Below are 27,500 nucleotides of genomic sequence, written 5' to 3'. Positions count from 1 at the left end.
CAGGACAGGGCGTAGGCTGCGAACAGAAGAAGAAAAACACGTTGCTTGTCTCTCGGGGACCGGTAAACCTTTCACGAAGTATCATGCATCGACCACACAAGTTAATTAACAGTGTTTACGAGTATTTAACGAAGTTTCCTTGGTCAGCGTTCCTTTCAAGCTCTGAGCATCACAACGAGCAGACTAAGGTTTGGTGTCTGTGTTGGGTGCGGTGTTGGCCGTAATAATGTCTGTGACAACAGCCACCAGCTGTCTGCGGACACATCACTTTTTTAATGTCACCACCACAGCTGTGAGATACGAAGAATCGAGGGCGATGAAAGGTTTTTCATGTAAAATTGTGCACAATCAATACAGGTGTCTATACAATTTTGAAAAATCGAAAACCACGGTATTACTTTGTAAACACTGCATGAGCCTTGCCCTAGTAATGCCTAAAACCTGTTCATACGTCAGAAAACTATGGCTGGCCTTCACAACCGCTCTTGAGGAAGTAAATGCTAACGTGTGCTACCCTCTACACCAGTTCATCGGCAAGACACAAAATAAAAACGTTTTGCCGTCAATGTCTCAAGTACTACACGTGAATACGACTTCTTCCCTTCACGGTTGAAGTGAAACCAATGTGACTTTTTTAATTGATATAAATGTTGGATACCCGGCTTTCTTTCCGTTTGAAAAGATCGTCGGTCATGCGTTTTACATCAGATAAGAGCGTCTTTCGGCTTGGAAACATAATAACTATCTTCAGCCTATTGTATTCCTGTGCAGAGTACGATTTGCTTTGGCTGGATCCCTGCGCCTTGAATATGTGCGCAATATAAATTGCATAAAAAAAAATTAATAATAAAAAAAAATCCCTGCGCTTAGAACTGTACCCACGGAATACGCGCGATATAAGCCTCATATTGATTGATTGATTGATTGATTGATCTCAAAGGAGTTCTTTACGACACAAATTCAGCAAACACATTCCCATTCTGCGCAGAAAACAGCCTGGCTGTGGATTGTTAGGTACGTATCCAAGTGGAAACAATGCTATTATTCATTGTAAAAGTACAAAAAATAAGATTGATTTCACACACTATCTCAACAGCTATCACACAAGAAAACTGCTACTGTGCACGACCAGACGAGCTTTTCAGGCGAAAGCTGATAAGGTCGTTCTGGACAAATTAGTATTTATTTTCCCGATTTTCCTATACAATCCAGAGCAAACTTCTCCCCCAACAACTTCAAAATAGCAACTGCTCCCTTGCAGTGAGACACGTTCCTCAAACTAAAGCATGACATCTGTTTAAACAAATCTATTCCCATTTTCCTGGTAAATAGTCTACACAATCCAGATAAAAAATACGCATTTCAAAGAAGCATCTTCGTTGTCATGAGCTGTACGACAACACTTGCTTCTGTGCAGAAAAGACTACCTTCTCAAACCAGGAAGAACACCTCTCTAGACAATTCTGTGTCAAGTTTCCTGATAAAATTAACCTACGCGATCTACACTAAACTTTATTTTGCCGGGGCACATTTAGAGCTGGCAAACAACAATTCCTACAGTCCAGTATGACATACGTTCCTCAAACGAAAGCAAATAACGTCTTTCTGAAGAAAAAGGTGCAAATACTGCCTATTTCACATTTGTTGTCAACATCTGTCAAACAACAACCGTCACTGTACAGACTCGAAGCAGACGAGTAAACTGCGACTGTACACAAACCAGACAAGTAACTCCAAACAAACCATATGTTATTCAATAACCCGACACGTTACTCCAAACAAGCCGAATATTCTATTTTTCTGGACAGGTCCGAAGATTTCACATTGGATCAGTGACATGAGCTATCAACAGCATGTATACAGAGTCAATAAGACGAGTTAACTGCTACTGCCGTTCAGAATCAGACCCGTAAACTGCCACTGTTCACAGTCAGACAAGTAAACTGCCACTGTTCACTGTCAGACAAAAAAACTCCCACTGTTCACAGTCAGACAAGTAAACTGCCACTGTTCACAGTCAGACAAGTAAACTGCCACTGTTCACAGTCAGACAAGTAAACTGCCACTGTTCACAGTCAGACAAGTAAACTGCCACTGTTCACAGTCAGACAAGTAAACTGCCACTGTTCACAGTCAGACAAGTAAACTGCCACTGTTCACTGTCAGACAAAAAAACTCCCACTGTTGAGATTCAGACGATTCAATCAGTTGCTACGTTCAGAGTCAAAGGAATAAACAGCGACTGCGCACAACCAGAAAAGAGTCTGTCAAACGAAGCTATACAACGTCTGTCTGAGCAAATCTGTGTCGAAGCCCTTGATTTGGGGTTGTGGCAAAAAAATGGGCAGGTGATGGAGGGTCGTAGCAATTAGAGAAACGGAAACAACACGAAGCCACTGCCAACGTCACTTAGCACCTCTGTGCGCTGTACCGCTTTGCCTTTCACCACATGCTCGATATCTGGGGATGGTGGGTGGGGGTTGGTGACGACATCGACACAGCAGCCACATTGTTGTGTGACATAGATCACGCACCGTGTTCTCACATGGGGGCGTATACCGTATTTGCTTTGTGCCAAAATACGACGTGACTTCGACATCTACCTTCAGCAAGCCAGGGGAAAAGAAAGGAAAGAAAATCCATTCTGTATTGTGGTATCTATGACGACATTTTCCCACGTTTGGTTGGGGAGGGGGGGGGGGGGGGGGCGGGCGACACGACTTTAACAATAAAAACTAACTTAGGGACGAAGTCAACTCAGCGAAGAGCGCCTGCGGTGTTTGCTGGACACAGCATGGCTGCTTTTGACATGGGAAGTTGTCGCAAAATAAAGCGACAATACTTCACAGTCACTGGACGTTTATAAAAGAAGAGTACACCGTCCAAGTCTCTCTTCTTCCTTTCATAGGAATTAGGCCATATCCAGCGCAAAATAGACCAAATGAATACTCGATAACAGGTCATTTTCTAATTTTACGCCTCACTGAATTTCAGGACCCACTCTTGACCGAATGATTTGTCATAATTCAATGGAAAAAGGTAACGTGGACGGAATATAACTGACAGCCAAAATGGTCAGTCATTTTCAATTCACTGCAATGCAGTCAATTACCTATAAACGACGCCTTGCCGAAACCTTGTTCCCATACCTTCCCTGTCTTCGTATTAACCTTTTTCCTCGTTTTGTTCTAGTTTTTTTGTCTTCCTTCCTCCTCTACTCTGCCCGCGCCCACATTTGACCCAACTCGACTTGATCCTAAAATAAGGGACGAAAGCCAGACTTCAAACACCGAGAAAGCAGCAGCACCGAAACGCTCAGTAATTGTTGTCTGTCCTCCTTGCTAGTTGTGTTAAGGATTATGCCCTAGCGTCTTAGCGATTCAACGTTTTTTGGGGGGAGACTGGGAGGCTGTCTTCGCTGTGTCATTGCTATTTTCATGTTCACTCCTTGTATTTTTAGCGCCTCAACAACCCCATAGGAAAACAATTATTTGACGCGTCAATATCTTTGAAAAGTTAGCTGTGAAATGTCACACACGATGATGACGGATCGTAAACTGTTGAGACGATTAACACGTGCGATTTTCGGCAGGTATCTAAAACTGAAATTCACAAATCAATCTGGTCACCCCGACCTAACAGGGAGTAGCTGAGCACAAAAATGATTAAAACAGCGTTTGCAATAACCCATCTCAGACGTGTTTCACTTTCTGCTGCTTTTGGGAAGATATATAACAGAAAGGAACCAAGGAAAGTGGTAGACGACAACCTGTGTATAAAGAAGTGGACACCAATGTGGTGTGCTGTACATTGTTTTCTTGATGAACTGTGAACAAATCCAAAACATCTGTTCGACGAAGTCAAGAATAAAGCGTACACTTTTAAGTCAAAGTGCCCATATGCAAAGCACGCAAACAAAAACTCAAAATCTTGCTATGGTTGCAATGTCCATGGGACACCAATAAACCGAAACACAGCCGGGGAAAAGCACAAACCTACCAGCAAAAAGACACATAACTTTGAGCCCAACTGAGAAATTACAAAAAAGCGACTTTGAAATACACGTGTATCAACGGCAACAAAAACAGAATCAAACCAATGATGCAGAGCAACTGTAAAAGGAAAGAATCAAACCTGCGAATCTTAATCGCCCGTTAATTAAATTACTAAATACACACGAAAAGGACATGTTAGGAAATAAACATAGAAGATGACAAGAGAGAGAAGGAAGGAAGGACCAGTGGTTTCCAAAATCTCGGGAGCAACGTGACCTCAAGCGAGAAGTTGCTGCTGGGAGTGCAATTTTCTCACTGCACACAACACTGCATTCCTTCTGCAGTGCAGCATCCTCAGTTTGCACACTGCATACTGCGGCTCCTCATTATATTTCACATGCCTCGCTGTCTCCATGTTGGGAGAAGTCCTGACACACACTCGTGTTACCCAGTCCTTTGGCGAGTTTTGGGATACTTGTTGTTTTGTTTTGTTTGACGATGGCAGTTTTGACCCATGAGAAGATGATATCGGTGTCGGTGTTGTTGTTTTTTTGTGTGCAGGATAAATGTGTCACGGTGTTGAACTTTCCCATCCATCTGTTTTCATTGCAAGCTTCGTTGTTTCGACAGTGAGGACAAAAATTATCTCTGAGTAATCATCCTTCTGTTCCTAGCCCGAAGGAAGCATGCTCCAACACAATCAAACTATCAATTTGAATACCTTACCTGTGTGTCTGCCTGTCTTTGTCTACCAAGCAAAATAGCTTACTATCTACATGCTGATATAATAATATATATATATTAATTTACGAAACTGGGTGTTTTTGTATTGTATTTATTTATTCTTTATTTGGTTTCTTGTTTTATATAACTGACTTTATAGTCTCAAGTATTTTTTTAAGCTCCTACATGTGTTATATAACATATATGCAGAAATTCGGAATAAAATTCAGCTCTGGCATTGCAGTTAAAAATCAGTCTGTAAAACTTTTCTCGATAAAGTGCGTCAACCAAACGTCAGTAATAATGATGTCGCAATTCAAACTCATCTTACCAATGCGAAAACCTAATCATATTTGAAGGAAATATAATTAAAGTGGAACACTCCTCGTAACTATTGAAATAACCGAACGCATTGACAATGGTCTGGGCCCTGCCATACAGCAAAAAGCCAAAATATTTTATGAATATCCAATGTCTACATTTATACATTCAGTTAAACCATTTTCCTACAGCCTGACGAAAGATCATTTACAGCAACAGCCATGCATATGGCACAACACACATCAGCTCTACCACCATTTTACCGCAGAAATATGCTTCACTTTGGCAGCAAATCGGGCCACAAAGAACATGTCCGCGACAGTATCACACCACATACAACAGCCAGCAGACCTACTCAATACTCAATAAGCGCGCGTGTCTGCAGTTTGGGAAAGGAAGATTTTTCGACAACCAGCGAATACCAGACCCCCGAGCCAGACGCATACAGTGTATGAAAAGGTAAAGAAGGAACGAGCCAGACTTAAAATAAAAAGAAAGGAAGAATATAGCACACACACACACACACACACACACACACACACACACACACACACACACACACACACACACACACACACACACACACACACACACACACACACATAAAAAAGAACTCATAAAAAGTCAGGAAAGTTGTCTTCAAATACACCAAGAAGGTCAAACCGACTCCAGAGCATCTTTAACTAGGGGCTTTCCCATCGCCCCGCCACAACACACAGTATACGTGGACATACACACGGTCGAAAATGCAGCAAAAGGCTGGTGTAAAAACCATGACATGCACCCAACGCCACGAAGACACCGACAGAAAGCCAACTGCGCCTGTGTTGCATGAGATTAGACGAGGCAACATTTTGCTTGACGGGATCACTGACAGACATTGCTTGCCAAACATGGCTTTCAAAACTGCAGCGCCCTAAGCCAGATGCAACCTCCTTTTGTACAAAAACTCAGACATTCTTGCCAGATGCAACTTCCTTCAGTCCCAAATCCGCGACTTTTTTTTTTATACAGATGTTGACCTTTGTGTCCAGAACCTCGGACATTCTTGCCAGATGCACTCTTTCTAAGTAGAGAAAAAAAACTGAGACATTTTTTGACAGATGAAATCCTTTTTTGTCCAGATCATTAGACATTCTTGCCAGACGCAGACCTTTTTAGTCCTGAACATCAAACATTCTAGCTAGGCGTAACCTCGTTTAGTCCAAAATCTGTGATATTTTTGACAGGTGCAGACCTCGCACATTCTTGCCATATCTAGTCTCTGTTTTGGTCCAGCGACCAGGCATTCTTGTCGTAAGCATTTTTTCTCACAAAAAACCCCAATTCATGATAAAAAAAAGAAGCTTCTTTAAGCAGTGACCCTTGCCGAAAATCTAATACTACTGTAACCTCAATTTGCTGTTTAAAGCCGATAAGGTGGACACATCCACAAAATGCAGCCCAACAATGCTCATCGTCCCATGCAAACGAACCAACGACAATGGAAAAAGTTGACCCCTCCCCCCCCCCCCCCCAAAAAAAAAGAACCTATTTTCCTTTCTGCAGTGTTTCTCGGTACAGTCTGCTTTCTTGTGTTTCTATACGAAAATTAATATCAAAACAATCTACAGCGAGCCTACTTAGAACTACGAACCTCAATCTTTCTTTCTTTATTTGGTGTTTAACGTCGTTTTCAACCACGAAGGTTATATCGCGACGGGGAAAGGGGGGAGATGGGATAGAGCCACTTGTCAATTGTTTCTTGTTCACAAAAGCACTAATCAAAAATTTGCTCCAGGAGCTTGCAACGTAGTACAATATATTACCTTACTGGGAGAATGCAAGTTTCCAGTACAAAGGACTTAACATTTCTTACATACTGCTTGACTAAAATCTTTACAAAAATTGACTATATTCTATACAAGAAACACTTAACAAGGGTAAAAGGAGAAACAGAATCCGTTAGTCGCCTCTTACGACATGCTGGGGAGCATCGGGTAAATTCTTTCTCGTCCCAACCAATCTGGGACTCCCCCTAACCCGCGGGGGATGAACCTCAATCAAAGATGCCTCCATTAATTCCCACGTGAAACATATTGTACATCACCAAGCTTTTACATACAGTTGGAACATCCCACCAAACATCTACACTCTGGCTGCTTTGTGTGCAGAGTAAGGATTTTTTTCTGAAGTTAGTTTATAATTGACACCTATGTCAATCTAAACAATGAATTGAAACCAAAAAATCCGACTCTGCAAGTACAGGAAGCAGCCTGGGCATTGGTTTTTTCCCTATGTGTCAAAGAGGAAGAGTGTTGTTATCCCACATAAAAGTATGGAGCCTGGTGGGTTGGACTATCGTTTACACGGAAAGGAAGGAACCGTTAACTGTTATTGATACACACTATGACAATGCAGTCATCCCAAGATATCAACACAGATCATTAATTTTTCATTATTTAACTAAAACACATAGGTCCTATACAATGCACTCACTAAACTGTACAACTATACAATTGATTCTGACAATTGCCTTTCACTTCATTACGCAGACAAGCCTAACACCGTCGTCTCTACATAACTAAATCCAACCAAACAATCACTTTGAGAACGACATTCGCTGCTTAATTCTAGGAACTGTAGACAATCCAAAATTGAACCATTCTATACTCTGTAGAACAAACGACAACTTTGAAAACGAGGCTCGATGCTTAGGTCGGGAAACCAAAACAGTAATAAACTAACGGTTGAACCTAGTACGTCACAATCAAAAAACAAGAAAGGTAGGTTGTTGGAACGTTTGTTATTGACAAAACAATACATTCACAGATATTTCGACCCTACAACCTACCTTTCTTGTTTTTTGATTCTGAATTTTGGAACGTTGGCAGTCTCTTTGTTTTTGGCGGATTTGCTCATCTAGTACGTCACACACACACACACATGAAAGATGTCAGCAGCTCCTAAGTCAGTCACCATACCTTTTCTCTCCGGCAATAACACTCAGACACTAATAACACTCAGGTACTAATTGCTCTCGGACTCTCCAAGACCAGCATCAAAACAGACTCGAGATTCCTGAAAGGGGGGATTTTTTTACGGTCCGAAATCCCCTCCCTGTGGGGTCGACAATCCTGGGGAAAGGAGAACTCAGCACAGCACCTTTCGCGTCATAGCACCACAAAGGAGAACTGAGGAGAAGACTCAGAAGATGGAAGAGAGAAGGAGGGACTCCCACACACATAGACCGATCCTTTGCTTCCACCGAAAGCAGGGTGGCTCTTTACACAAGTCCCCTCAACGTGACAAGTGGGGAGGAAGAAACTAGAGACAGACCTCCCTCTCTCTCTCTCTCTCTCTCTCTCTCTCATGGTGGACACCGCCTACCTGCATTCTCCCCTTTTCCTCCTTTACCCTTCTCCCCTCTCCCCCGCCCCTTCTTCCAACTGCCCATGATACGTCACAAACTACGGAATTGCTGTGCATACGGCTGCTTGTCCACTTCATTGTAGCGAGGCTAAAATCGCATTGTGCACCTGAGACGTCCAATTCCGCCTGCTTGTTTTCATGTCATGCTCATGCCGTTTTTCCAGCAAACAAACTATCTAAAATGGCTCAATATTTCCTTTGGCGATCGCATTAAAGCTACGGTACCAAACAGCAAGGAAACCTTTAACATTTCCTGATCGAAGTGATTGAAACCTACCTCCTTTCGTAAAACTAAAAGCGTAACAATTGATGAATCAAGATTCAGATACAAGACAATCGCGGCCAGATAAACTTCTGACAATGATTTTAATTAATCATCGTACGTAAGAGGCTCATGCTTGTGCTATTTCAGGTATTGCGAATACCTCGTATTCTTTATAAAGCAAAAAATTGTGAATCAAATAAGGAGGGGAGGGGGGGGGGAGACTGGGAGTGAGAGGGGGGCGCAGTACATACAGCAACTTCAGGTATATCTTTACCGCTTCGTTGAAAGTATTATCCATCAAGTTAGCCCAAACACGCACGAGCCAAGCAACAAGCACTCACCATTTCGCTCGGCAAATCCAGGAAACATAGGTCCTCGCATGCGTTTACAAAGACGATTTTAACTTCTCTTGCTGTGTGGTGTCTGTGCCGGGGCAGCGACAGTTATGCCTGACATCCTTTGGCCAGCACGACACACACGCCCGCTGCCCTCTGCTGCCCTGTGCACAAATTCTGCACTTTCCCTCGGCCACTCTCTGCTTGCTTTCCTGCCCTTTCTTTTCCCCTGTGCACACACGGCGAAACACGTAGATGCCGGTTGCGATTAATGACATGCACAAACGTTTACATATATACGGACACATGCAGGCAAGCACACATGCACGCAAGAACGCAGCCACACAGAAACAGACACACTCACACACACACACACACGCGCACGAAACGCACGCACACACACACGCACACACACGTACGCATGCACGCGGAGCTGTTTCATTAGCAGCCTCATGCAAAATGTATGCATGTCCACGCGGTCCACGCACCTTCTCTTGTTGAGTTATACGCACACTGATTTAATGACACTGAAATAAATCAAATATAGATAAATTAATGATAAATAAATATATGCAGTTCGCAGCACACGCCGATTAATTTATAAAAAACGCTCGCGCCGGACCCGAGTACCCTTCAGACATTCACACACACACACACACACACACACACACACACACACACACACACACACACACACACACACACACTCCCTCCCTCTCTCTTTCTTTCTTACACACACACACACACACACTGACACACACACACACGAGTACAGACTCATACACGCACGCGCACACACACACACACACACACACACACACACACACACACACACACACACACACACACACACACAAACAGTAACACTAACACATGTGCACAAAATGAACACACACACACACACACCGCGCGAGAGAAAAAGACTACAGGGAGGCATTGACGTCAAAGACTTTCGACCGTGACGTAATTACGTCACTATTCTTGGTTTACGGTACCATTCGGCGGCTTTGCTACGAGTATGCCATAGTCTTGGTTGGCCGAGACCTTGCACCGTTCTATGAGCCGAACCGCAGTTCTATCCCACCGCGAATTCCGCCCGCCGTTAAGAGTCGTTTTTGTGATTTATTTCGCATTTAGGTCCCAGGTAACATTATGAAGTTTTAATACGATCAATCGGACCTATTATCAAGTTAGTGTATCAACTTTTGAACGAACTGCGCCCAGTAGTTTCCCAGCAATAAGCTGTTAAGTCGAGACACACAGACAGACAGACAGACACACAATTAAAGTCTGCTGGACCCTTGTACTAGCGTACTCGGGGACAAATCAACATTCTGTGCCTATACAACCATTCTCCAGTTTTCCTGTCATCTCTTCCCTAGCATACAGAATTTGTTACTTCTCTAGATCCAATCCCAACCCATAACTAGAGTACATCCCCCCTCTTCCCCCCTCAGTTCTTCTGCACAGTGTTCAAGCTTTCCTCGTTGTATTTCACTCATTAACTCATTTATTCGCTTTCTCTCTTTCTCTCTCTCTCTCTCAACCACCACCAGCCCACCCCCTACCCCTCATACTTTGACAGTGGTTGGTGCGGTCAGTGTGTGGACAAACGAGTGACCGCAAGCTACGCACCACGACCGGCCCGACTTGCATGTGACAACCTTGCTCCTTTCCCCTTTTCGTCTTGCTCCCTCCGCCCCCTCCACTTTAGGTACCTGTGCTATGCAATCCTACCTTTCGTACCCTCCCCCTCCCTAATATTGTCAGTCCTTTTAATTTATCTTCACTTTAAAACAGTCTGAATGAGTTTAACTCCGGAAAAATTCGTGCTTTGTTTTGATTGGTTTATTGATTGCTTGATTGCTCGATTGATTGATTGATTGATTGATTGATTGATTGATTGATTGATTTGTGTGTTTTTTGTTTTGGGAATACTCGCGACATAACACAACTTCTCGACACGACAAACCTCGATCAGTGCACCCCCCCTCCCCTCAGGCCAGACAGACATCCTTAAGATATTGCGGGAAGACGATCAAAGCAACAGGAGGGAGGTGGGGGGGGGGGGGGGGGGGGGCAGATCACACCAAGAAAGACAAAAAATGGACATAGTCCAGAAAGGCAGAGAGAAAAAGACAGGGAGTGTCAGAGACAGAGACACAGAAAGATAGACGCACAGGCGGAGAGAGAAGGACGTCAGACTGTTCGCAAAACAATGTCATCTCAAACAGACACAAGTCCACAGACGGCGAGTGAGTTACCGAATCGACCCCAGTCGTGTTGTTGCGACCCATCTCGTCATCGGCGCTTTTCCGGAAATGACCTGCGCTTTGTTGGAATTCCAACAATGGCCGCCATTGTAGGAATTCCAACTTTGCGCTACGCGATTCTAGAAATGTACCGCGCGCATAGTGAGAATTCTGCTCTTTCTTAGAATGCGATGTAAAATGATACAAGTCATGATGGCCTATGATGATCCTTGTGTTTTAAAGTGATCAATGCTTAGTCTTGAAAAAGCAGATGCATTGTATAACGCACCAAACCAACCGAATTACAAAAAGCAAAAACACTTTTGATAACTTCGGCGGGCTGTAACAACACAGTTCAACGACCCATCCCACTCGACCAAAACGCACCAATTTTACGTAATTTTTAACGTTTCAGATCTTACATTTTACAACAACAAAAACACAACAAGAGTGTTCCGATATAATTTTTCACTGGTAACTATCGATTGTAATAATGTTTTACTCAGTCTTAACTGGTTATATATTAAACTCACACAGTCTCTCTGGGCTGCAGAGACAGCATTACGTCCCTTTACTGAGTAGGCTCTTGTCACTGCATGGTAATCTAGGCTCTTGAAACGTAATGTGCAAGTCTGTGCGCTATATTGATGTGATTGATTGTTGCAAAATGTTGATTCAAATTAAAGATGATTTCAGCCTGTTGTAACAAACTAACACTCTACTCTGAGAAAAAAAATCATTGTGTTCAAAATAGATCGAGACAGCAGCAACTAGCTAGCTGCATACGCTGAGTGTCTGACCCCAATTCAAGACTTCCCCTGTATAAGACCTTGCTTTTTCATATACCTTATTCATGACCTGTGAAAAGGGTATACTTTTTTGTGCCAGTCGAAGGGTTGCCATTTCTAGAACGAGGCAGCTCGTTTCCGGAAATGCGGCGCTTTGTTGGAAATCAAATGAGGTTTCGGGAAATCCCGATAATTCCAACTCTGCCCCGGATTCTTACTTTGCGCCCAGTAGTGTCAGTATCTTGTCCGAAGCACATCCCCCTTTCTCTTTGCGCAAGGGGGACGAGCCAATCGAAACAGTGTCCTCGTGTTGTCTCCCTTAGTCTAATAACTCGGTTGTATGATCACATGTATACATGTATAGACTAAAACAGTGAAAGTTATCTCTACCTTCTTAGGGTCATTACGTAGAGGTTACATGCCGAGTCTCAGTGAATATTAAACATAATGGTCGAAGTTAGCGGATCATGAAAAATGCGAGCATTAGCGAGCTTTTTCATGACCGCGAACTGAGACCATTATTTTTTATAATCACTGAGACGAGGTGTGTAACCTCTTTATTCCTCCTTTCTTCAGTTATTCAAAGAAAAGAGGAGTTTTTTTGCGAAAGTTTGATCGAATCCTATTCTCTCAACCAGTCAACCTGCGCAGGCGATCGATTAATGCGCGGTTGTATAGTTCCGTGCAAATCATTCCATTCTGTTAACACTTCTTGTCAGTTTTCCTATTTTGGGCTAAAATCAAGTACACAGATATGCTGTTATTCTGCTGTGGCGGCAAAGGCAGATATTGTGTGTTCTGCATATGTTTTGGTATCGCTTAGGATATTTTTTTTTTTTCGTCAAATGGGACTAGCAGACGAACTTTTGCACCCGTGTTCCAACGTTAAAAACTGTATGAAGTTCAGTTTTCTGGGGAAAATAGTGTATGAAACCCCTTTATGTTGTTTAAATTGATGAGATGTGTGCATTTGGTTGCGTGTGATCTGTTTATTAAATGAAATATTGTTGAAAACTGACCGTCGGATTGCAGTCTGTTGTCGAAGGAACTGAGTGAAAAGAAGGGGAACTACTCTTGTCGCTAGACAAAGTATGAGTTACTTGCCTTGGGAAATTGCTTGTGATGAACGGCTTGAGCACGGCAGATGAGATTCAGAAAACAACCGAACTCATGGATTTTATATGGAGATTCATGTGTTCAGGCCTGTAGTTGTTAATTTAAATGCGGTATGTTTGTATTGTTTGCTCCAGACATGTATACTTCGTACATTAGAGCGTTCGGAACTTTTCAGTCGCAAAAAGTAGTACCGAAACAGAACAACCTCTCAACCCATTGCACTATCGAGGATTCAGGCTGTTGCTGGGTCGTTATTTGTTTGGTTGCTGGGTCATTATCGAAAAATAACTACCCCTACAAGTTTACAGAGGTAAAGAAGCAGAGGGGGGAATAAAACTATTAATTCGAACGGATCAAAATCATACTGCTTTAATAATGTAATGAGAACACTGTAACAAACACAACAACGACGACGACAAAGCTGACGACGAAGACGGAAAAAACCCACAGTAAGAAAACAACTTTTGCGAGACAATCCTCGTCCTTGCTCCAATGGGTATACTTGCCTCAATGTACAAGTACCAGCACAAAACAGCCTCCAACCCCCCCCCCCCCAACCCCACACACAGACAAAACACAAAACAAAAACAGTAACGGCATCATGTTATTGCTGTCGTACACAAAAATAAGGAAGAGAATCGATTACAATAAAAAAAACATTATTAAAACTTTTTTTATCGTAAAATGCGAGGGCCTTCCTCTTTGTTCATCAGATTACTGCTGACGCTAACAAAACATTTATACTATATGATTACAAAAGAAGGTTGCTCCGTCTCCCCTTTCTTAAAGAGACTGGAGACTGGCTGGCTGGCTGAATGGCGGGTTGGCAAATCAGCCAACAGCGGACACAAACACACGGAGCAATCTTGCAGCTTTCAGCATAATCATGTCCGTATGCTGACCATGAGAACAACATTTGCTTTGTGCCCATTATAATATTGCCATAAAGCATACTCGACGAAACTCAACAGAAATTCGACGACACGGGGAGGGGGTGGGGAGTTTGTCAAGAAGGTGAAATATGTCATCAGTAACCACACAAAAAAAGATTGACTGCAAACAGATAGATTGCCTCGCCTGCGTCTTGCCAGCGAGTGTCTTTTGAGATAAGTTCATTATCTTTATCATAAGTGTGTGTCTGTCTCACAGGAGCTTGTATCCAACCACCGGTCGATAATTATTTACTCCTGCATGCTTATTATTTACTGCTGCATGCTTACCCTTACTACTACTACTAGTAGACTGTATGGAATAAGGAGTAAATAATTATATGGAATAAGGAGTAAATAATGATCGACCGGCGATTGGATACAAGCTCCTGTGGTCTGTCTGTCCGCTTAAAGGACCACAGGGTCGAAGTACGGTGAATGTACACAAAAATTGTTATGTAAAACGTTCCTTCTTCTTCTTCTTCTGCGTTCGTGGGCTGAAACTCCTACGTACACTCGTGTTTTTTTGCACGAGTGGAATTTTACGTGTATGACCGTTTTTTACCCCGCCATTTAGGCAGCCATACGCCGTTTTCGGAGGAAGCATGCTGGGTATTTTCGTGTTTCTATAATCCACCGAACTCTGACATGGATTACAGGATCTTTTTCGTGCGCACTTGGTCTTGTGCTTGCGTGTACACACGGGGGTGTTCGGACACCGAGGAGAGTCTGCACACAAAGTTGACTCTGAGAAATAAATCTCTCGCCGAACGTGGGGACGAACTCACGCTGACAGCGGCCAACTGGATACAAATCCAGCGCGCTACCGACTGAGCTATACTGTTCAAAAAAAGAAACGCATAGTTGCTACTTGCCAAATTTGTTTTATTTTTCGAAAAAATTAACAGAAAATCCAATATTTAGATTATTTGTTTGAAATTTGGTATGGACACAGTTGAATGCACACACAGTTCATTTGCATCTTCAAATCAATCAGTCAATCAATACGATTGGGTGCCGAGGCTGTCAAGTCAGTAGGGGGTGTGACTGCCTTGAGCAGCAACAACTGCCCGGCACCTTCTGGGCATGGACTGGATCAGATGCCGGATATCTTGCTGTGGGATGGTGTCCCACTCCTCCTGAAGTGCCTGCAATAGATCGCGGTGATTTGCCGGCGCTTCTTCTCGCCTGCGCACACGTCTGTCCAATTCATCCCAGAGGTGTTCTATCGGGTTCATGTCTGGCGACATGGATGGCCAGGGAAGCACCTGGACATGGTGGTCGGTGAGGAACTGGGTGGTGAGTCGTGCTGTGTGCGGGCGAGCGTTGTCCTGCTGGAATATGGCATCCTGGTCAGCCAGAAGAGGAAGGGCGTGTGGGCGCAGAATTTCCTCCACGTATCGCTGGGCAGTTATGCGCCCTTGGACGTGCACCAGGGTGCTCCTTCCAGCGGTATTGATCGCCCCCCACACCATGACGCCTCCACCACCATGAACGGGTGCCTCATCCACACAGTTGGGCGCGTAACGTTCGTTTACTCTCCGGTAGACCCTCCTCCGACCATCATGTCGCTGGAGCAGGAAGTAGGACTCGTCGCTGAACCACACGTGTCTCCAGTGATTCCGGACGGTCCAGCGAAGGTGCTGGTTGCCCCACTGCACTCGGTTCTGGCGATGGCGGCGGGTGAGGACAGCTCCTCTGTGAGGTCTGCGAGCTCTCAAACCAGCTTCACGCAGGCGGTTCCGCACGGTCTGGTCCGATAATCGGTGTGGCCCGGGGAGAGCCTGGACAGAAGATGAGGCCGACAGGAAACGATTCCGGCGGTCGTGAGCAGCAGTTGTCGCCCTTGGTCTTCCCGCTCGTGGCAAGTCAGCAACGGAGCCAGTGGCTTGAAACCTGACCCACAGTCTACTGATGGTGCTCTGGGACACGTGGAAGTGCCTGGCGATTGCACTTTGACTTTGGCCTGCTTGTAAACGACCCAATGCAATTTGGCGGTCTTCTCTGCTCAATCGGGCCATCTTTCGTCGCTGAATTGTCGTCTGATTTCTTTGTGGCGAACAATCCGCTTTTATGGGTTTTGGAAGACATGGTGAGAGCTCAATATTCCCCGAGTTTCACGAGATTACACTGAAGCATGACGAGTGGTCATGCCAAATGAGCAATTTTGACATTGTAGCCACTGATAACGCATGCGTCACGTGCAGAGCTCACTTGTGGCAATGGACGAAAGGTCGACGACCAGATAAACATTTTGTGCAGTTTGGTGGATATCCTTGTAGCCATATAACTAAATTAACCAAATATTACAAGCTATGCGTTTCTTTTTTTGAACAGTATACGTCCCCGCCCTGAACGTTCCAATAACTTCCCATTCTTGTTGTTGATTACGTCATCAGTAAACCAGGAAATATGCTAATGACCTCCAAAGGTCACAGAAGCTATAGCTAATCAATCCAACCAAAAATGCCCAATCTGCATCGAAACCAGCCAGACTGCAGATGTTTGACCCACGTTTCCACGTATGAGGATGTTCTTGTCCCATGCAAAGGCCTGGGGGGATCTTCGGATTGTGGTTGTCAAACTGGTTTATACGGGAAGGAAGCAACACTGAACACAAAAAGAGACAGATAATTTTTTTCAGAGGTATGGCCGATATGTTAGACAGCAGTATTTCAGTCAGAAACCACATGTGTATTTGAGCATCTTCCTAGCTTCTGCTCAAAAATCGGTTTGTGGGATTTGAGCAATATTTGGGTATGACAACACTTTTGACAGTGTTGTGTTCAGTGTATTCTTAAGGAACACGTATTCTTTTTTTAATAAATAATTACACTGCTCAGTATGATCTTGTCAGTGCTTATCGACACGGGTCCGTTCAAGAACCGGTCAGTCTTCAAAGCTGTATATAAATAGATCACTGACGTCAGCCGCCAACTGTGCGACACACAAGAAAGATCACTGACATACTGAAATAAGACCAAAATAGCTGCAAAAGCTGATGGTACCCAAAATACACGGGGACACTAACGCGATTCCAGACATACACGCTAATGATCCTTAGAAAGCATTATTCTTTATCTCATAATTATCCTACGTCTCGTCTCTTCTTAACTGAATACAAGGATCTATCCTTGAAAATATACTGGGTTTAAAGCAGACATTAAAGGTGGTCGTCTACATTTTTGCTTTTTTTCAATAATCTTATGGTTAGATTTCGCTAAAAAGTTATGTCAGATAATGAATGAACCATGGGGAAAAAAGTTATAGAAAAAAAAATATATGTAAAAATAGATTTTATTTTTGGGAAGCGTGACTCACGCTTCCAATATTTTGTTTTCTGCTTGCTGAGAACATGTGCTTTGCCTAAAAATACTGACCAATCAAATTCATGTCACTATGCTTATAGCCACGCCCAAACAAGTGCAGCAACAGTTTGACACTGGAGCGCTGTCCACGCTTTTTTTTAAACGCACGAAATGCACGGGATTTGAGAGGAGTTTTGCGCTTGGCATTTTCCAAATAAGGATATCCTACTATGAGTACTACGCTGGAATACTACAAGGAATTTTCAAACGGCTACACTGGCTTCGTCTTTCCTGATCAAAAGGGGGTGTATTGTTGATAATTGTAGATAATAGACTCTGCATTTTAATGGTCAAATGGCGATTTCGGTATAAAAATGTAGACAAGGACCTTTAAAGTGTGAATCAAGGCAGAAGCTAGAATACAATAGGGGTGGGGGGTCGGATGGCAATATGCTAATTCACCGTATGGTTCTTCATGCATTTGGGGGTAAGAAGGTGAGCTTGCGTGTGGGATGGAGTAGGAATAGAACTTGAACTGAAAAAGAACTACCGCCACCCTTTTCAAGACACACACACGCAATGTTTCTCTCTCTCTCTCTCTCTGTCTCACTGTCTCTGTCTCTGTCTCTGTCTCTCTCTCTCTCTGTATCTGTCTGTCTCTCTCTTGCTAGTCCAATATATTTATGTATATCTTCAACCAATACTTAGAGATTTTTTACTAGTTTAATACTTTGATGAGTTACTATTCATTTTAGGTATGAAATGATAGCATGTATATGTGTGTAGGTATGCGAGCGCATGCGAGCGCACGCGCGCGCGCGCGCGCGCGTGTGTGTGTGTGTGTGTATGTGTGAGTGTTTGCGCAGTATGTGTGTGTGTGTGTTGGGTCGATGTGAGTGTGTGTGTCTGTGTGTGTGTGTGTGTGTGTGCGCGTGCGTGTGTGTGTGCGCGCGTGCGTGCGTGTGTGTGTGTGTGCGCGTGCGTGCGTGTGCGTAGGTGTGTGTAGTTTTTTGCTTACGTTTACAATAATTCTCTGTATAATTATGTTCCAAGGACAGGTTGGAATATTAGGCTAAGCCTAAAACCTTTATTCTTATGTAATAAAGTTCTGAGTTCTCTCCTGCTGCCTTTCATGCACACTGCATCACGCCACTATGTAATGTTCTATTTGATCTCTATCCGACTTAAAATTAATACATCGCTTCAATCTTCTTACGCAAAGATCAGAACCTCAGATTAGGTGTCCTCCTCGCACTTTGACTGATTTGCAACAGAGAAGCTTAATTGAGTAAATAAGTGGCTTAACTCTTTACAATCCGGCTGCCCTGGTGGATTCTATTGATTTTTTTCACCGGTCATCTCACCTTCAGCGTTCGATGCCCCGTCATCTCACCAAAAACATGAGCTTTAAAATTTGCCTATTGCAGTGTACGTACAAATACGTACGTACTGCCGGTGTAACACGAGAAAATTACTCCCACAAGATTTTTACTCCGGAGTAAAAATTTCGTACGAAAATTGTACTCCCTTTACGAAAAAACTACTCCCCCATAACACGAGAAAATTACTTCCAACGACAGGTGTGTTCCGAGTCAACATTTCGGTCGAAAATGTTACTCCCCTGACGAATAAATAACGAATAAATTATTCCACCCTAACACGAGCAATTTACTGCCCACGCCAGGTGTACGCAACTTTTACTCCCCTGTCCCCTGTTAGTCTTGGTGGTGGAAGGGGTGGAGGGAGGGTAGCGCGACATTTGTTTGCGCGAGATCACATATTAGCTATTCCTTCGCCCGCATCCCATTTTCCTGTACGAGATTTTTACTGGAAGTCATAATTTGGGGAGTCAAAATTTCGTGGAGGGAGTACTTTTTTCGTACCTTGGGGAGTTCTTTTCTCGTACGAAAGGTGTACTCGGAGTAAGAATTTCGTACGAAATTTTTACTCCGGAGTAAATTTTTTGTGGAGTAAAAATGTCGTGTTACACCGGTTAAACACTCACTCCTTCCCGTGTACACAGTTCAGCTCACCATCCCAGATCTGGCCAAGCTCTTACATTGGAAAAGACCATCCCTCCACTTGGTCACACACCAAAACAGCGTGTGTGCTGCTCTCTTCAGAGCGGGATTTTGGAGAATTCTTTCTTTCCTAAAAGTCATCAGTGACTTTAGAGGAAATGAATTCATGAAAGCGTTCCAATTCAACAAGATCGCCCCAACCTAGCTGAACAAACCCAAAGCTACAGACAATGAACAAAAAACACTCAACATTAAATCAAAGATACCGTGGGATTTGCTCACAGTTTCCCTGCCTCCTTGAGTCCAACACACGCATCTGATTTCTGAGTAAATTCTGGCCACTGAGAAAACCGCTTGATGATTTCGTTCATTTCTTCAGCGCACAAAAACAGAACCGATGCACATCACATTTCAGAGTCTGAGTGAATACGTCTTGTAAGCCTTTCATTATTATTCGCATGTTGTGAATCTTGTTCGTCCCTTATAAAAGATCCATTTTTTTTTTAAATTCGTTTCGTCTATAACTAATCGTTTCATAAACAAACATTTCTTCTTTTTTGATTCTCGATTTTGCAACTTTAGCGGTCTGTTTCGGATTTTGTATAGTCTTGTACACCTTTGATCCATAATGCTGACGAAGCAGCAATTTTACAAACAAACCTAAGACAGAGACGCTAAGACTAATTTATTCTGAGTTTTTTTGACGCCTGTGATCTCTACATCGTCAACGTGTCATTAACATGCAATGCAATCAGAATGTTCCGTGACATCATTTCCACACGAAACCAGAACGGTACTTTCGCTTGACACACTTTTCAGATAAGGTTTTCACTAATTGACTCTTATGGCAGGGTCGGGAGAAAGGCAATCTAATTACGTGAGGCAGCATCTAATTATTCGACATCTGTCGACGGACCAGAGGAGAACTGCAAGGCATCAAGAAAGACTGCGTGCAGAGTCAGATGAGAAACCACAAAATCAATTTGCTCCAACACTCGACGACCTACTTTCTTGTGAGACATGCGAGTGAATGACTGGAGGTGTGTGTGTGTGTGTGTGTGTGTGTGTGTGTGTGTGTGTGTGTGTGTGTGTGTGTGTGTGTGTGTGTGTGTCTCTCCGTGTGTGTGTGTCCGTGTGTGTGTCCGTGTGTGCGTGTGTATGTGTCCGTGTGTGCGTGTGTATGTGTCCGTGTATGTGGGTTTGTGCGTGTGTGTGCGTGTTGATGTGGCTCTCTCTCTCTCTCTCTCTCTCTCTCTCTCTCTCTCTCTCTCTCTCTCTCTCTCTCTCTCTCTCTCTCTCTCTCTCATGTTAAAACACACACACGTACACACACATTAATTCTAAAAAGCTTCCCGACACTGTACGAGCCAAAGAACAACAGAAGCAGACCATAAGACATACATATATATATATGTCCATACGAAAAGTCGAACTAACGAAGGTCACGCTACCTCCAGTGATCAGCCGGTGTAACAAACAGCTGGGAGTTGAAAGCGACTACGGAAGGACAAGCAAAATGACCAGGGTCCACCCTAGACACAAGACAACGACCGTCATTGTCCCCCCTTGGACAGTACGAGGACAAGCAAGCGCTGTTCACACTGGTCAGTCTCGCACCTGTCTGGACAACAAGGACACTTGTCCTTCTCCCACCTTTATCTGTGGAGACTGAGTGAATGAAAAGAGTGGTTAAGAAAAGAATCATTAAAAGGTGAAGACAGAATTATTCCAAAATACTAAAGATGACACATAATTATTCCCGGGGGTCAGAGCAACTGTCGGAGAAACGGCTTTAGTTGCAATTGTGTTTCTTGTTCTGCTGCCTAATATCTCAAAACAATTAGTCAAATACAACACCATTAACGGAAGCAAAAGAACCTGGAATCACACGCGGATAAAGGATGCAGACTACAGCTTCAACCATGTACCATACACAACTGTCACATTCCTCCCTTGCACGGAATTATGAAAACAAGTGAGGCTTGTTCACCGTAAAATAATGCTGCACTGAACTGATACAACATAAAATGTATATGTCACAGGACAAACGAGTATCCAGGACAATCCAGAATTGTCCTAGGACAAACGCGGATCCTTGTTTTTCCTAGGAGAAACAAGGATCCCAGTTATTCATGGAAAATATCAAGTACAAATGCAGATCCTTGTTCTTCCTAGGAGAAATGAGGATCCTCATTCTTCCTAGCGGCCAGTAGAAACCAAGAATTAGTACAAATCCGGATTGTCCTATTTACATATTGCTTACAGTGGTTCAGACCAGAGGAATTGATTAATATGAACAACGTACATTTTCCAACTCTAAATCACATGGAACCCAGCAGTCTCACAGAGATCAGTCTGATACAAGCCTCACGGGCGTGCACTGGATGGCATGCATCTTCCAGCTCTTCTGCGTCAAACGTCTGCAAGTGCAAGACCACTTGTCTGACCAATAGATGTTGTTGTAAGAAAGCTGGGATCATGTGTGGGACAAAATGTCACCCATCAAATTCTTGCTGCAAGAACTGAGTTTGTAGTGCACGTGTTGCATTGGGCAGACCCAAAGGGTAACTTGAGGCGAACAATTACACTAATGACACTGTCAATTTATTCAGTTCATTTTCGATCTCAGACTTTTTATTATTCTCCCTACTATTAGTCCGGGCAGGAGGCCTTGATCATGGGCTTGCTTATTGGTGTTGATCAAACCTTTAATTAATTTAGTTAATTATGTTTTCCATTCAGATGATTTTCACACTCTACTGCTTGAGCACGTTCTGTATGGATCAATATCAAATGTAGAAAATGTATTTAACTATAGTTTCTAAGCAAAGTCTATTTTTTAGAAAAACGCTCAAACATTTACTGTTCTTCTTCACTGTAACAGCGATGGTATATAGTTTCGTCAAAAACCAGGTCAACGATTTCTTCCTCCTCCCCGGACGAAATTGATCAACATTACACGCTGTTTTATTTTGTCGATTATTAAACCATTGATTTATTGTTCTAGTGTTTTCCCTCTGTAAGATTCCAGTTTGCACTAGGACAATCTTGGATTGTACCAGATCTCAGTTTCTACTGGCCGCTAGGAAGAATGAGGATCCTCATTTCTCCTAGGAAGAACAAGGATCTGCATTTGTACTTGTTATTTTCCAGGAAGAACAGGGAGCCTTGTTTCTCCTAGGAAAAACAAGGATCCGCGATTGTCCTAGGACAATTCTGGATTGTCCTGGATACTCGTTTGTCCTGTGACATATACATTATAAGTACAGTGCCGTTTCAACATCAGATCTAAACACTAGCTTAGCTGTCCTTGCTTGCCACACCAAAACACCAAAACTTCTTTTTGATCACAAAATTGTTCCTTGTGAATTTATTTTTTCAATCACACAGGGCGGGGATATAGCTCAGTTGGTAGCGCGCTGGATTTGTATTCAGTTGGCCGCTGTCAGCGTGAGTTCGATCCCAGGTTCGGCGGAAATTTATTTCACAGAGTCAACTTTGTGTGCAGACTCTCTTCGGTGTCCGAACCTCCCCCCGTGTACACTACATTGGGTGTGCACGTTAAAGATCCCACGATTGACAAAAGGGTCTTTCCTGGCAAAATTGCTTAGGCACAGTTAATAATTGTCTACCTATACCCGTGCGACTTGGAATAATAGGCCGTGAAAGGTAAATATGCGCCGAAATGGCTGCAATCTACTGGCCGAATAAAATTTCATCTCATACGGCATCACTGCAGAGCGCCTAGAACTGTACCCACGGAATATGCGCGATATAAGACTCATTGATTGATTGATTGATTGATAACTGGTAAATATATTTATAGTCACTTCAAAACACAGCCAACTGTCTTAATTAACCGATTCATTAACACACTCAATTCCTACTTCAGACTGTTTTAAAGACCACGCTCATAAGCATTGCTCGTTGAGCTCCTTTGCTTTAATTACATGTGTGCGGTTTTGTCATTTGACATTCTTGAATAAAACCTGTTAAACCCAAACACAGTCAGCTGTCCCTTTTAGTCGATTTGGACCTTCTCGTGTTATGAGCTCTCTGCGACGGAAGCGCACGGAACCTGCTCCTGACCTCCTTGATCCAAGACAAACACGATTGGTTGACCGAGATGTTGCTTCTGGCAACGACAATCACATGATCAAACAACGCTGTATGCGCAGACTCAGTCCGCCAGCTTCCTTTAAACCATCATCACTAGCACGGGCCGTTTTGAAAGGGATCTTGTTTTTAATGAAATTTTGAAAAACCACTGCACACGTGATTTGTTGTGCATATACTGCAAGGTTGTGTCGGTGCAACTGCATAATCCGTGCAGAAAAGGAACGGATTTAGAGATTCAAGGAGGGATAAGAAGCTTAGAAGGTTTTTTGGGGCTCTAAAACTCGAGCTCGTTTTCAACACAGTTGTTAAACTTTCGAACATTTGTCTTACATCTTTTTGTTGTTGTTGCAGTTTGCAGTTGCAAAGCTGCAGTCTTTTTGTTGTTGTTGCAGTTTGCAGTTGCAAAGCTGCAGTCTTTTTGTTTGTTCTCTTGACCGGGTATTTGGCTGTAAAGGTTTTTTTTTAACCTTTTTCCTCCTACTGAGACTAAAATGTTAAATCCACCAGTCCGTGTTTATGTACGAGTATAAACCTTATCACGTTAGCGGATTAAAGCGAGCTCATAAAACGTACACTGTAATTATTCTTGACAGAATAATACACTAAATTTCTGAAATCAAAAGAAAAATTCGCAACGATGGTAAAACTGTTATAATTCGCAAACATGGTCAAACTGCTTATAATATAGCCTAACGTTTAAACACACAAAAAGATGGACCAGTGTTTGGTGAAAAGACCAAACTCACACTCGCTTGATTAAAAGCAATGGTGTGCTCAAAGATCCAACTGGAATCCATGACAAGATTGGGTCGGTGGTAAAAGCTGCTGAGTCAAATACATGTATCAACATCCGCCAGACTCTTTTTAGTCTTTATCAAAATACTTAATGAATGAAAGCTAACATTGATGATGAAACACGGACTTGCAATTCAGTCTGAACAATATTGTATCCCATTCAAGCCCGATAGCCTGTTATTTAGATGGTATCAATGTAGAGGAATCAAAAACCACGGAGGGTGAATTTCAGTTCCATTGATTCGAATGGCAACTTGGCAAACGCAGGGATGTGTCTTTCCAATTCAAGAGTCAAGTTTAAGAAAGTCTTACCGCAAACAAACAGTTAGAATTACAATGAAACCAAGTCCTTTACAAACACAGCCACGGGGGAGCCACTTCCAGCAGTACTCCTGATCATCCATTTAATTTAACTGACGCTCAAACGACAAATGTTGATCTACACCGAGAAAAAAAAATCTCATTCAAACTGAGGCACTCGTCTGAGTTTGCCGTAAAATTGAAACTTGAGCAACTAAAACTTTCCAGGAAACACATCCTGTTTCCTTTCTCATCCTTTTGTCAAACATCTCTGTCTCTGTCTCTCTCACACACACACACACACACACACACACACACGCACGCACACTCTGTCTGTCTGTCTGTCTGTCTGTCTCTCTGTCTGTCTGTCTGTCAGTCTCTCTCTCTCTCTCTCTCTCTCTCTCTCTCTCTCTCTCTCTCTCTCTCTCTCTCTCTCTCTCTCTCTCTCTCTCTCTCTCTCTCGTCGGTCAACATTAACCGAAGGCTAAATGTGGAAAGCACACAAAGTGAAACAAAGTTTGGTCGCCACAGTACGACGAAAACATTGACACCGGTTCTTCCAGCAAGTGACCTGTTTCGGAACCACACTTTTAGCCACACGGACAGTGGTCGTGGGGTCAATTTACACACCGGCAGTCATCAAGTCACACTTGAACTTTCTATAACTCTGCGTTCAACCACTTCATCGTGAAGCCAAGAGCCATGCAGTCTGGGTCCTCTGTGGTGCACGTGTCAATTTATACGAGCACAAGAGTCACAATTGAACTTCAAGTATTTTTTTTAGCAGTGTGTGGTTGGGCACTTGACTCGTGTGGTAACAAGGGATCGGGGATTTGTTCCATGATTCTCCACCTTCCCAATCCTCGCCCTGCCCCCCCCCCCCCAACCGATCCACACAAACTTCTGCTATTTCTGGACCTGGCCAATCCACTTTAAACTTGTGTTTGTTCGCATGAAATGGATGGAAACCTTCAAACAGCGCTCTTTTTCGGCGCCATCCGTCTCTTCTTTTTAAGTATGTTTCCAGATTTGGCCCAAGGACTTTCTAACTCTATCTTCTTGATGGCAGTGGTAAAACAGAGTGTGTGGCATCAGTGTGCTCATTGGCACTACCCGTGTTGTTACACATTATCGACAGTGTAAAACGAATTTCTTCTGATCTTGATGTTTTCCGTACCTCAGATACGCACAGAATTATGGCACACACACACACACACACACACACACACACACACACACACACACACACACACACACAAATGGGCATACTGCTAGGCACGCTAAAATGAACTAATTAAAGCAAAATGCCATGCAGACTTCCTGCTGAAAATGAACACCACACACAATAGCACGCACTAGCACACTTGATCTTCTACTCCCACCCTACCATCATCCGCCAACATACCTCCTTAATCCTACCTCGAACCGCATTCGATGTCTTTCTGGGGGATGGTATTTACTGCAAAAGGAACCATACGAATTCTGGGTGAAGGACATGCAGCAAATTTGATTGCACTCTCATCGCCCAAACTCACCCCCCCCCCCCTCCCTCCATCCTCCACCCCCTCTCCCAACACCTATATTTCCTCCTCCTTATTTACCTGCAAGACTCTTCAAGCCCTCTATGACACTCACACACACTGAAGACCGCAGAGAGTACGCCACTTCACCGCTAATGTCAACACCCCTGGCCTTGGGACAAGTCTACGTCACCACGTCTATTTGAGGTCACCCTCTCCTCTACTCTATACCCACCCCCTCCCCCTGTCCCCTGCTGACCGCCAGTTACGATCCCCCCGTTGGGCCCACTTGGCCGAGTGGTAAAGGCGCACGGCTCATGGGGTTGGCGAGTCCAAAGGTCGAACCTGAGATCTGCTTTTTTTTTTTAGTGGAAAGGTTCGAACTGTGTGAGAGTGGTGTCAGACTATAACGTGACGATTGCAAAAACAAGCAGGAAAAGCGACCTGAGCAAGGTTTCTTCCTCTCCCTCAGACGTGTACGTGAAGCACTGAATGGTCAAGCGAACCGGAATTATGATCTGGTCTCGCCCATCTTGACCCACATGAGTTCAAGGAAATGAGAATCATCACCCAATTTCGACCACAAAAAAACCAACTAAATGAACAAGTAACATATACCGGTCCGCAAGAAAAGACCCCCCCCCACACACACACACACACACACACACTCTTATCCTTCCTCTCTTTGCATGCCTTGCAGATGTACATATTATAAAGCAAGTGGATCGACAGGCGAGCTGACGTTTCTATGCCCTCTTTACTCTCAGCACAGTGTGTGCGAAGGTCAGAAGAACGTCTTTACCCATTTACTTACCACACGTCATGTTTGGGGAATCGATACTGGCAGGTCAACGGTGCAATGTTTACTAAAGTGGAAAGCATGGGGATTTGGGTTGGAGAATAGGGGGGGGGGGGGGTAAGGGAGGAGGCTGGTGGGATGTTCTGGTGATAGTAGGCCATCTAAGAAAGAGAAAAATGTGGACAAGGGGAGGAGGGGGGCGGGGGGGGGGGGGGGTAGACAGAAAATGTATACTGGCAGGTCTACAGTGCAATGATGAAAGTGGAAAGCATGGGGATATGGGTTAGAGTATGTGAGGGAAAGAGAGAGAGGGGGATGGTGGGGTGTTCGGGGGATAGTAGGCCATTCTTAGGAAGAGAAACATGTGGACAAGGGGAGGAGGAGGAGGGGGGGGTAGACAGCAAATAGAGAGGGGAAGGGACACCTCCTAAATTAGAGAAAGAGAAAGTGCAATATTGTGGTAGGCATGGAGCCAGTCATATGACTGTTGAACTACTTTACGG

At 43.6% G+C, this 27,500-nt stretch overlaps 1 protein-coding gene across 1 annotated transcript in view; it reads left to right on the top strand.

Annotated features, from left to right (window-relative positions):
• LOC138968931 (uncharacterized) overlaps positions 1 to 15,953 on the top strand; it is a 111,256-nt gene extending 95,303 nt beyond the window's left edge. Inside the window, exon 2 of the mRNA XM_070341608.1 lies at positions 14,971 to 15,953. Coding sequence (XP_070197709.1) covers positions 15,410 to 15,898 — 489 coding nt within the window. The 5' untranslated portion in view covers positions 14,971 to 15,409 and the 3' untranslated portion in view covers positions 15,899 to 15,953. The remainder of the gene's footprint in view (positions 1 to 14,970) is intronic.
• The last annotated feature ends 11,547 nt before the right edge of the window (positions 15,954 to 27,500 follow it).

The sequence above is a fragment of the Littorina saxatilis genome, linkage group LG6 (genome assembly GCF_037325665.1).
Source record: "Littorina saxatilis isolate snail1 linkage group LG6, US_GU_Lsax_2.0, whole genome shotgun sequence".
Classification (NCBI taxonomy): Eukaryota; Metazoa; Mollusca; class Gastropoda; order Littorinimorpha; family Littorinidae; genus Littorina; species Littorina saxatilis.
The sequence above is the reverse complement of the archived record's forward strand: the minus strand, read 5'-3'. Positions and strand labels throughout refer to the sequence as shown.